Source organism: Oryzias melastigma, linkage group LG19, assembly GCF_002922805.2.
Source record: "Oryzias melastigma strain HK-1 linkage group LG19, ASM292280v2, whole genome shotgun sequence".
Taxonomy (NCBI): Eukaryota; Metazoa; Chordata; class Actinopteri; order Beloniformes; family Adrianichthyidae; genus Oryzias; species Oryzias melastigma.
The window spans coordinates 8,258,041-8,270,441 of NC_050530.1; the positions used below are offsets into that span (position 1 = coordinate 8,258,041).

General features: G+C 36.0%; 2 protein-coding genes across 3 annotated transcripts in view; both read right to left on the reverse strand.

Annotated features, from left to right (window-relative positions):
- Positions 1–444: 444 nt before the first annotated feature.
- On the reverse strand, positions 445–8,819 carry rundc3ab (RUN domain containing 3Ab). The gene is made up of 11 exons (XM_024285795.2): positions 8,447–8,819; positions 4,703–4,818; positions 3,972–4,099; positions 3,810–3,895; positions 3,645–3,734; positions 3,385–3,465; positions 3,069–3,231; positions 2,841–2,998; positions 1,510–1,629; positions 848–948; positions 445–753 (listed from the first exon to the last, which is right to left on the reverse strand). Exons 1-11 carry the CDS (start codon positions 8,524–8,526, stop codon positions 611–613), a joined length of 1,266 nt encoding a protein of 421 aa, XP_024141563.1. The 5' UTR covers positions 8,527–8,819; the 3' UTR covers positions 445–610.
- Positions 8,820–10,406: 1,587 nt separating this feature from the next.
- pth3r (parathyroid hormone 3 receptor) overlaps positions 10,407–12,401 on the reverse strand; it is a 12,275-nt gene continuing 10,280 nt past the window's right edge. Inside the window, exons 11-13 of one of the 2 annotated variants that reach the window (XM_024284549.2) lie at positions 12,063–12,204; positions 11,950–11,991; positions 10,407–11,878 (exon numbers count right to left, since the gene is read on the reverse strand). In XM_024284549.2, the coding sequence (XP_024140317.1) occupies positions 11,501–11,878; positions 11,950–11,991; positions 12,063–12,204 (562 nt within the window). In that variant the 3' untranslated portion in view covers positions 10,407–11,500. The remainder of the gene's footprint in view (positions 11,879–11,949; positions 11,992–12,062; positions 12,205–12,401) is intronic. The other variant, XM_024284548.2, reaches the window with a different exon arrangement.

A 12,401-nucleotide genomic window follows, 5' to 3' on the forward strand; every position in this document is an offset into this window, starting at 1 on the left:
ATTGCATTTCAATGCAATTAATGTAAGGTCTGTCATTATCTTCACATTTCAGTGATCATGCAAACCTCGAGAAAATAACATTTCATAATCAATATGCAGTCTAGAGTATGCTTAAATAAGGCCTAACAGGTTATTTTATCCTAATGTCATAAAGCTGCTTCTATTTGTTCTCTCTAATTGATCTCCATAATTGTTCTCTCACCATATTAGAGCATATATTGTAATAAAAGTCTGTTCTTTACAGTCATAACAGTGTTATGCAACTGGAAGAATAATACACTAACTGGTAAGAGTTGAAGAAAAAGGGTGCGGACATTCAAATGTTTCCCTCAGTGATGACCAGTAAGTGCCTGCAGATGCACAAAACATATCCTATATGGTTCAACAGGAGTCAAGCTTAAACCAGCTGTTTGCATTCAAGGAGAAACTCATAAAAAACATGAGGCAGTTCAGCAGCTTTTACTACACTTTAGCTTAAAGGTGTAAGTTGAGACATTGCCGGGTTTGGAGCTTAAAGGTAAAAGGGTTAAAAAAAGGAGAGCAAGTGTCGGCGGCGTATTAGGTGTTTGAATTGTCTTAGTGTCTGTTGGCAGTGCTTCTTTGGCGCCCCCTAGCTGGGAGACAGGGAAGGACTGTTCTCTGTGCTGATGTGGACCAGGCACTCGCTGGACTTCAGGCTGCTCAGAGATTTGCAGCTCGGGAGTGAAGCCAAGGAGCCGCACAGGCCCATCATGGAGGGGGTATAGTCCTTTTCTGGAGAATGGAGACACATTTATTTATTTATTTTATTTTTGGTTCATTGTGACTTAAAAAAAAATCCCCAGAGATGCAAAGCCTGCAGTGTCACCTGTGCTCCAGGCTCCACCGTTCTGCTTCCCCTCCATCTGTTGGGAGTCAGAATCCAGGGTGACCTCCAGATGCAGCAGCTCTGTACTTGGGAAACTCCTTCTACGGGATCAAAGGAAGGACATTTTCAGGACTCCATACTGTTAAATCATTGAATGGAGAAAGTAAAAATAAATCTGTTTAAAAAAAGAAGAAAACTTAATTTTCACACCCATTTGATATAAAAACTTGACGTGAAATCTTTTAAATTACCATAAAATTACTTCAATCAATGTGGACAAAACATTTACATCTTATAGAGATGTACTTTCAAGATTCTGGGATATTAGAGAATCAAGAAGAAGCTACTGTACAAAATTCTGCTTGAAAAAAATAAATGCAAATATTTTAAATCTGCCACCTTTTGTTGTAAAAAAGACAGATTTATGGATATTTTTCTGCATTTATTTGCACATAATTTGATTAAATTAATCTAAATATAAATGAAATTAGACATTCTTCATATAAAAAAACTTAAGTTAAAAGAAATTTATTTTACTTATTGGTGTCTTCAGTTTGGATACTCATATCTAAGGTGTATTAAAAATACATTATTGTTTATATTTTTTTCCTGTGATAACAGCATTTCAAATATATGAATGACTGATGAGCTTTTAGTCAAACCTGCGGAACAGCTTTATGTCGTCTTGGCTGTTGTATGGCTCAAGTGTCGTCCACTGGTTGACCAGAGGAATTGAGAGGTTTTTGGACAAGTGTTTGGGGTCACATGGAATCAAACTTGTCCTGAAACACAAAGAAAAATAAAACGTTATTTCTTCTCAAATACATGAATTATTTACTCACCATTCTAACTAATATTATAGTTTTCTAACGCTTGTTGATAATAGTAAATATAGAGTTACCCATTAATCCATAAAACATGTTTTGGACTGTTAAAAGCATAACACAGAAAGCCATAACACAGTGCAGCCTCCACATCTGATTCAATTCCATCACATTTTGCAATCAATTACCAAAATTGTGCTTTTATTTTGTTAAAACATTAAGATAAATTGTATAACTGATAACTCAAGATTTCACTCCCTTTCAAAATTAAATGAATGCATTTCATAAAACTATGATCATCAACTATTGGAGGCTGTAATTTTACAGAAAACTAAATATTTAGCATTTTCCAAAGTTATGAGAGAATTGTGTTTAATTCTACAAAAAGCAAGTTGGATCTGTGGACCCCAAAGATCAGATCATTTAGAGGAAGTGAAACAGTCCAATTATTGGTTAAAAACAGTCTGAATCTTAAACATATTTTCTGAAATAGATGTGAAATCAAGCTAAAACAGATGCTTTTGTCTAATAAAAGTGAGCAGCTGCATATCAGGCTGTGTAAAACGCCAATTCTAGTGGCAGGCATTCAAATTCAAACTTTATTTATAAAGCACTTTCATACAGCAGGAACACAAAATGCTTTACAGGTTTAAAAGAATTTAAAATAAAAGTAAAAACCACAGAATTCTAGCAACATTCAAACAAAAAAATACATAAATGAATAAAAATGTAAATAGAAATAGAAACAAAAATTGAAAATGGTGAAAAACATAAATGTCGTGCCTCTATGGTTGCTAGTACAGCAGTTATAGTAAAAAAGCAGAAAGTTTTAAGGTGTAATTTTAGGAAAAAGTATGAAAGTAATAATTATTTACCTTTTCTTTTCTTCTATTTATAATGAGTCATCTCCTTTTCTTCCTCAATATGTAGATTATACCAAAAACCCTTCTAATATATTCATCACTTACTTATACTTTTATAATAATACAATAAAGATAATTTTGATTGATTGAAATAATCTTGAATTTACTGGAGTTTTTAGTCTGACTGTGGTTAGGTCATTTTTTAATGTTCATTTATGTGCGTTTTATAAATTAAATGACTTGAAATGAAATGTATGAGATGAAAAACACATTTTAACACCAGAAAGCCTCGGATAATCCACTCACAGTTGCTCCTGAAGTTCGAGGATGACACCTTCTAGCTCCCGTTTTTCTAGTTGGTTCCGGCTCTGTTGCTCCTCCAGCTGAGTCTTCAGCTTCTTGTTTTCTATCTCTGTGTTCTTCAGCTGGGATTCCCGCAGACGCACAAGCTCCTCTAAGTAACCCTGACAACATCAAGCAGCAATACTTTTAATAATGAAGCAGAAAGTTGAGTTATCATTCATTGTACGAGACCTTCTGAGCGTTGACGATCTTGAACCTCTGCTCCATCTTGCGGCACTTGGTGCTCCAGCTCTCCTCGTCGGTGACCAGCGGGATGTACGGGTGTTCGGGGACGCTGTCGTCGCTTGTGCTGCTGTCAACGCTGCGCTCGTCGTCATCGCTTAAGTAATCATAGCTGCAACAAAAGCCACCACTTTCAAAAACTCCTTTTATGTGGTTCAAAAACACAATATAGCAACAAGAACTGAAGTTTTTTTTAAGTTGTTGGTCTATGTGGGGATGCTGTAGAGGCCCAAGCGGGGTTTTAAACCCACTTCAATAAACGTACCTCTGTGTAAACTTCAAGTATGGAGTGTAGTCAATTACTGCAGCTGATTTCCCATCCAGAGCCTCCCCTTTCAGACAAAAACTACAAAAAAAATTACCTTATAGACACACATTCTATTTGTCTTCCAAAGCCACTTAAAGACCCACTCTGATTGTAGCATTTTTTTTCTCACGATGGAGGACATTTATATAGAAAATTAAGCTTAAAAATGGCATTTCTGTATTTCATCAAACAATTTTCCAGAAATAAAAAAATCTCACCTAAAATCTATGGCTCCGAGACCTATGAGCATCCCTGTCAGCACTGTGGCCTCTTCCCTCAGCATGATGGCTCCCTCTGAGTAAAACCTCCTGAGGTGCAGTGAAAGCACAGTTAGATGGGAATTCATCAGATCTTATCCGGAGAGCGGCGCTGACTTGTCTGACCTCGTTGTTCTGCTGTCCCTCAGAGCTGTGCCAATGTACTCAGACAGCCTCTTCTCCATCAGGGCTACCCTCATCCACGCTCGGCCCTGATGATTGAGAAGCAAAAAGTGAACGCATGAAATCCCCAAAAGCTGCATGGACATTAAAGCTGAACAGACTTGCCTTTGCTCTTGAGGTGCTGATGTTTTCCATGCTTTCAATGCTACCGATGCAGCTGTTGGGGACTTTAGCACAGGCTAGGCGGATGTAGTCCCAGTAACTCCTCTGACCATCAAACCAGCTACCAGAGCCTGAAGGGACAAAATACTTCCATGTCATTTGTGATTGTGATTTTATTTTTCTGACATGCCAATAACAATTCAGCAAGGAAACTCAATTGAAAATAAAGACAAAAACACATTAACAATATGACATAAACAAAATAAAGAACATTTTTAATCAAATTTAGGCCAACTGAGCCTGAAAGTGGGAAATATTAGTAAAAAAAACATCTTTTGTTAGAACTATTTCCCTTTTTCAGATTCCAACCTCATTTGATTAATGCCAGAAACAAATGAAGGAAACAAGCTGCATGATTCAATAAAGGTTTAATCAATTATTTATTTATTTTTAATTAACATATAGCTTAAACACTTCAAATTTAAAGCTAATGATGGTTAAGATCTGGGTTTTACATCCAGTTTACGCATGATCCGATTAGTTGACTAATCGGAAAAATAATAGGTGATTAGTCGACTATTAAAATAATCGTTTGAGGGCTGACCTAATTTTAAATCAATACAAGTATCGCCAAATAAAATATCGTGATAATTCCCAAAATCGATATTTTTTCTGACACGATTTATTAGTCAAAATTGGATTTCTTCTGTCAGTTCTCTCATGTATTTTATTACCTTTGAAACAGTGACTGAGGATGTGCTCAAGAATCGCTGCAAAGTTGATGAACTCCTCCGAGGAATCGTCAATGGGCTCCGCTGTGTATTTCTCTAAGAGCGTCTTTACAGAAAACCTGTAAAAGAGATCAAGAAATAAAGTGAATATTTGAAAACATAACCTTCATCCTAAAATAAAATCACTGTAAAAAAATAAATAAAAAAAAACATCAGAAAGTGGTGGAGTGAGTGAACATTTGAACATTTTCAAAAATATTCAAATGTTTAAGAGAATATCTTAAAGAAAAATACACAAAATGACTATTATTTAGATGTGTTTGTCCATTATTTAAGCACCACAGTGCAGAGTTTGATTCCCACCTGATGTCATCCATTTACTGAAAGGAAAATGCTGGTGGGGAGCTTTCAGGAAGTAACTCGATTTACTGAAATGCTTTTATGGCTACAGCCAGGCATCAAACACTCACAGCTGTGAGGACCTGAAGCTCTAACAGTAGCTTTATGAGAGTGTCCCACTTTTTACTTAGTTTCAGCAAAAACATCATTTTTTATTTAGTTATCTACAGTTAAATCACAAAGATAACCAAAAATCCTGTTTTTCAGCAGAATTGTATTTGGTTGTGACTCACTTACACTAATTTACAGAATTTAGGATTCTATATATATTTGATCTAATTTTAAGTTAACACATTGTAATCTTTCCAACTATAAACAATTAAAAACATACAAAAAAAACAAAGAATTAAATGTAGAACTTTTTAATTAATCAATTCAACTTTTAGCAATTGAGTGTGGCTCAAATACATCCACCAACAAAGGTACTTATACTATAAACTCATGGTAATTTTGAATTTTCTATTCATATGGGTAAAACTGACATTTAGTTGCCTACTTTTATTAATCCAGTGTGTCATTTTTCCTCTGTAAAGGACATTTGTAAATATTTCCCAACTACTGCGTACTACTGAATGAACTCATTTTAGTTTCTACAGAGGATGTTTAGTGCTTTTCAGTGATTAAATTCATATTATTTCAAAATTAATTTGTCTACAGTTGACAACTGCTTGATGTTTGTTGGATTGAAAAAATCCCTGAATTTATGAGTCAAGAGTCCATTTACAGAAACTTATTTATGACCAAAGAACACCAAATAAACAATATTTTCCTCTAGATGCACAACAATAATATTAGTTTAAATAAAGCGTGCACTTCTGCTGGTGATCTTAGCCAGTAAGATTTCACTTTCCATTGTTCCAGAGGCAACAATGCCTCATTCAGCTTCTTTCACGGAACAAGAACCAGCTCTTTCCAATTGTGCTTTGCTGTGCAGTTTATGTTAAATGTCTAGTCTTGCAATTTTTTTAGGTTGCAGGTTGTGTTAACTGCATTTTCTGTGTGTACTGCCATAAAAGAAGCAAAAAATAAATTTGGTAAAAAATGATCATTAGTTTGTCTAATGTGTTGCAAATGTTGCAGCAAGTTTTCCACTTTTGACTTCCTGATATTTGACTGGAGTGAAAATATCAAGCAGATTTGGCCTTAAGACAAACATTTAAATTATAATTTTTTTTTTAATCATTCCAACCACTTTACAGCTATTTTTATCACATGGATTTATTACAGAACTCCATACAAACAAAAACAATTAATGTTTAACACATTTTACCAGCAAAACTACATAAAATATGTGTTTTGGCTATTTAAAACAGTGGTAAAATATAGGGTTTGTAAAAAAAAAAAATGAAAAACTATGGTTCAAATGTGGGTACAATTTTTCTGCTGAATGAAAAATCAAATCTCAAGAACCACTGTTTAAATGATGATGATCTCAATCTGTAACTATGAATGTAGATATTTTCAATCATTTCTTATCAGTAAAAATGCATTCCTTTTAAGAAAATGTACACAAAATTCATCTGTGACAATGTACATCCCATGAACTTCAATCAAGACTTTGTTCCTATGCCTCATACTGCCTCCCTGCCCTCATTCCCTGGGGTGCCAGGTACTACTTTGCTCCGTCGTCATAGCAACACCATCAGTACAGAGGACAAAAATTGTACTGACAGAGATTACCTAAACTTGCACAGTCAGAAAAGCCTGTGTAATGGGTTTTTTTAATGTCCTGGACAAATATAGAGTAATGTAAGACCCTAAAAGCTCATAAAAGTTTGATTATATTGTAAACAAATATAGTTATTTTTATATTTTTTTGCCAAAATTTAAGTCTGCTTTTGGAAAAATAAAATGGAATTAACACCAGAAGACATTTGGCATTAAGCTTAAAAAAAAAAACTATTAAGCAGCACATGAACATCTATGGAATATGAAGCCGTGGTCAAATAACCTTTATTTTTAAGCATCATTTTAAATCTGTTAAAGCTCCAAAGCCCCATAAGTTACTGATCATCAGGTAGAATTAAAAAAAAAATCCTTTCCCATTAAAACTACTTGTCTGCAACATGATAATTCAGTTTTATGACCATTAACTGCTTTAACTCAGCCATCAAATAAAAATTGCTTTTAGCAACATCCCTCTGATTTAGAGGAAGTCGGGAAGTTAATTTAAGAATCCCTAACTATATATTTTTTAACTTTTACGACAACGAATAGATGTATTTTTACTGAAGTTGGCATTGGAAGTACAGGTAATTTGTTTCTTTATTGCATTTATTTACTCGTGAACAGTTGCAAGGTATTCAAAAGATTGGATCTCAACAAAGTGTACTCTCTCCTATCCTCTAACCAGAGATAACATAACATTTATTATCACCTTCAAGGTCAAAAGCAGGGATTTTATGCTACATAGCCTGCTGGTTCTTGTAAAATGTTGCAAAATGGAAAAAAAAATAGAAACAAACTGTAGTTATTTTAGTGGATGTTTTGAAAAATGTGATAAGAGTCCTTAGATTCTTATCATTTTTCTCTTGATGTAGGACATATATAAAAGAATTTAATTTGATATTTGTTACGCTAATGGGGGGCGGTAAGCTAGCGGGAGAGAGTGCAAACAAAGAGCTGATGGGAAATTAGCTAAGGTTAACTTCAGCGTCAACAGTCCCGCCCACAACTTAGAGGCCAATTTGTAATGAACTCCAGAAAATATGTCTTTAAAATGACACAGGCTTATTGATTTTTGCTAAAAACTCATTGGAAACCATTTTAAAAAAGAAAAAAAAATTGTTGTTTTTACATGTCTGTGTATGGTTTTATTTTATATTTTAACATAATTTGCATTTTTAACTACTGTTTTTTATTATTATTAAATTATATTTCATGTTTTATTATTATTAAAATAAATTTGAAGTCCTATCTAGCAGGAAATGTACTATATAAATAAAGTTAAACTTGAATTTCACCATTACTTTGTCTTTTTTTTTTAACCATCTTTCTTCTTTGCTAATTTTAATATTTCGTTTTTCCCCTCAAACATTTGTGCGTGATGTTCTGTGCTTTGTATGTTGGCTCATTTTTGTGTTTGCACATCCAGTATGTTCAAATTAAAGGGAAAAAACAAACCCGGAAGTGTCTGAGCGGTTGCCATGACAATAGCCGGCCCGATTGATCTCCATCATTGGGGATTTATTGATATTTTATCGACTTTATTTCAACAAAATGACTATTATTTAACAATTAAAATGCTAATAAATTCATGAAGTAGTTAAGTTATGTTTATACATAGGTAATAATCAAACAAATATTGTATTTTTTGTATTTCTTTATCCTCTCCTGCCGTAAACTGACCTGCAGACCGTGATGAGGTTCTTTCTCTCCGCCGCCGCGTTCCTTGGTGACGCTTTTTTCGAGGCATCTCCCGTTGCCATCCCTGCTGGAGCATAACCGGGCTCCGTCCGGGAGGAGGCAGCCCAGAAATGAAACAAGGACCCCTCCCTGTCTGCCGGACCTCCCCGGACCTCCTCATTCACTTCTGGGTGCGGGAGAGGATGCTGCCGCGCGCCCGCATCAGGGGCGGTGCCGGGCGGGATCGTGGGGTCGCAGCTTGGAGCATCAAACGCCGTGGACGCGGTTCTGTTGACACTTTTGAAGCTGAAAGGACAAAAAAACGCATCCGCGCCGACCACGGCCTGAGCAGTGACGTCAGCGCTCCAGAATATCTAACGTAACGTTTACGTCACTTCCTCAGCATCCCTGCAGCTTCAACTGTACTTCTCAGTTTTATTGACATTATTCATTTTAAATGGGAATAAAAGGCAGATAAATTAAATTATTGTATAATATTTTATTCAGACATTTTTTTTAGTATTTTTGACCTAATACACAAAAGACTTTATTAGTTATACTTAATAAATACATAGACATTTTTGGGTTTGATACTTTGTTAAATAATATTCCTTTGTTCACTGAATAAAACAAACGTTTTGCTTCAGTAAAATATACTTAATTATTCCTCATAACATCTACATAATAATTCAAAGATTATGCAAATATAGAGATTTTTCTAGTAAAGAACTTAAAGTTTACTTAGTTTTTATCAGACAAAAATGTAGGTTTAAAGAGAGAATTAATTTACAATCAGTACACTGAACCAAACCATTGACAGTCATGAGAACTGGACACAGTATGATAAATAAGATTTCGTCCAAGAAGTCAAAATCCCATAGACTTCTATTAAAAAACATACTATTATTACTTTGTCATTATTTTTGTCAGAATAACCATTTTTGCTCCTGTGTCTATTTTTGCAAAACCGTTTTTTCATGATAATTTTTCTTTATGGCAAGTTTCTGCCCCCAAACAGAGCGGCAAATTTGCATTTATCAGTCTTTCTGATCCTTAAATCAATGTTCAGTGAAATATCAAATTGCTGAAAAATAATTTTAGTTTTTCTTTTAAATTAATATAATTTTGCTTCTTTAGACAAAATCTTTCTTTTCATAAAACCAGATCTAAAGCATGAGGGTGATATCATCAGGACAGTCATCATGGTGGCTCATTTCCTCTCCTCATCAATCTCCTCCTGTTGTAATCTTTCTGTTGGCAATGATGTCTGAGTGTGAGTCACATTTCTCATGCTCATGTTAAGCCATTGGCTGCTAATACTGATTGACCCGATGGAGTTGTGATTACTCAGCAGTATCTGCTGTTTCATATCCTGCATTAAGCTGCTATTTTATTTATTTTTATGAGTTAAAAAATCTTCACATAAAACATGATTGTTTTGCTTTCTGTAATCTATGCTAAATTAAATTATGTTTCATGTTTTATTTGATAAATGTTATTTATTATCCACCAAAATGAGCTTTTTTTCTCAGAAAAGGGGCGGGGCTAAAGGGGGCAAGAGGTGGCAGCTGCCCCTCCCTAGTAAAAGGTTTTGCCCCCAAATTTTTGAATCAATATATTAGCATAATAAAAAATATACAAGCTTCTTTAAGCATTGTAAAAAATAACAAAATACATTTTTTTAATTAAATAATAATGAAATTGTTAGGATGCATTCACAGTGGACACGATTCACTCTTCAGGGGCGTCAAGATTCAATGTTAAATAATCTATACAATACAATTTATGATTTCACTGCATTCTAATTATAAAAATGTGGATGGTTTATTAAAAAATACATTTAAATACACCTTTTTGCTAAAATTGTTCAACTGCAATGCATATTCACTAATTTAGTGAGCATAAATGTACACTAGTTTTTCACAAAGACTTCTGGGAAATTTCTAGGGCACTCGATTTTGGAATTTTAGATTTGGACAGCGCTAGAAAATGGCAAATCTATGTAGTGAGTATCTCATGATCTCATGAACCCAGACATGGAAACATGTTTTTGTAGAGCCTTTAAAAATAAATAAATCCACTCTCTTCAGTGAGATATACGCAGACACCACTCCACGTAGCGAAAACAGTTGGTGGTAGCTCCTCCCACAAGCATAAGGGGCGTCAAGCACATTTTTGGACAGTGTTTAGTAGCGAATTAGACGAGCCTCAAAAGAGAGGTGAATTTGACGCAAATTGCACCTGCCTTTCCTGCCCCCCCATATAAAAGGATCTAGCTCCGCCCCCTGTGTCAGGATGTAAAATATGTTCAACCTTTTACATGTGCTCATAAATAAAATAAATAAATAAATAAATAAATTGCCACAAAATTTCTCTAAATTCAACTTAGTTTATTTACAAACCTTCAAAACTCCCATTAAATTATCACGTTTCTACATTTTACACAAAGAAATGGTAAACCTCTCCACTCCTGTACACTCCAATGTCTGTAATAGATTTTACAAGAGCTCTTTCTGTCTGTTTTTCTTGAGAATACGGGTACCTTGTGCTGCAGCTTTGTCACTCTCGCTCCAGGTCTCCAAAACAGTTCAGGAACCTGTGGAGCCGCAGCCTGAGGGGGAGTGTGTGAAATTCTGGACAGTGCTGCGAGGGCATTCGGGGCAGAGGTTACATGGAGAAATCAGTTAGGGGAAAACAATCTCTGTGCAACAGCCTTCAGAGGTCCTGTCAAGCTGATAAATAGGAGCATTTAGACCACAAGAACGACGACAAAGGGGGGAGATTTGTCTAGACGGCGTGTCTAGACACAGCTGACTCTTAAAGTCGGTTAAGGCAACTGTTGTAGCCTCGTTTCGTCTTTCACAAATGACGTGATGTGGTTTTATTTTGGGAAAGAAGTGAGGTTGTGACATAAAAGTCAAAAAGTTCACATTAGCACAAATGTAAAATAAAATAAGTTGGACAACTTGAGAGGTGATGCAATGGAAATAAAGGATTTCCTTATTGTTCATGCGGCAGAAATTGTACCATTTTCTAGTATTAATTCTCCAGCAGCAGCTACATGGGGGTCTCTATCTCCTTCAGAGATGAGGAGACGTCTGGATCGTCCGATCCATGACTTTTACATTCATCATTTCCTCTGATAACATTTCTGGCGAAAACCGCCGAGCCGCGCCGCTCCTGAGGGTTTCCGGGTTGAACATAGTGAGGATGTAACGCTGTGACAGAAGCGTGGCGCGCCGGCCTCACCACTGATCCATCCCCGGCGAAGGCTCTTGGATTGGCAGCAGGCAGGCAGACGCTGTGGGTGGTGGCGTGAGACACCATGCCGCCGTAGTAGCAGCTGCCTCCGCCGCTGCTCGTAATCCTGGCTTTCTGCTTGAGGTCAAGCGTGAGGCTGCGTCTTAACCAGGCCTTCTTCACCTCCGCCTGCACCTGAAACAAAATAATCATCTTTAAAAATCTAAAAACTGGCATGTTTTTAAACTATATTTCAGTGTTATTACCTCCCCATTGCAGAAACAGTAGATAAATGCCACAAAAAAACCCTGAAAAATAACATATATTTTAAAAATATTTAATTGAGATCATCTTACTGGTGACAAAATTTGGTCCTGACCTGGGAAGAGTTGAAGAACATCTCATAATGCATCTGCACCTGCCAGAGCAGCCCATTCACCTCAGTGTAGGGAATCGCCATGAAGACAATGTAGTGGACTCCAAACAGAGGCATGAGCACTAGAGTGGACTTCAGGAGCTTCCTGTAAAGGACCACAAAAACAGGACGTAAACACTTAAGAGGCTCCTGTTCGCTGTTATAACCCTTTAACTACCAAAAAAAAAAATTCTGCTGCTCATTACCTACGGAGCCCCTAAAGCAGGGGTCTCAAGCTCAAATCAGCCGGGGGCCGCTGGAGACAGAATCTAGGTGAGGGTGGGCCGCATCAGGATTTTCACA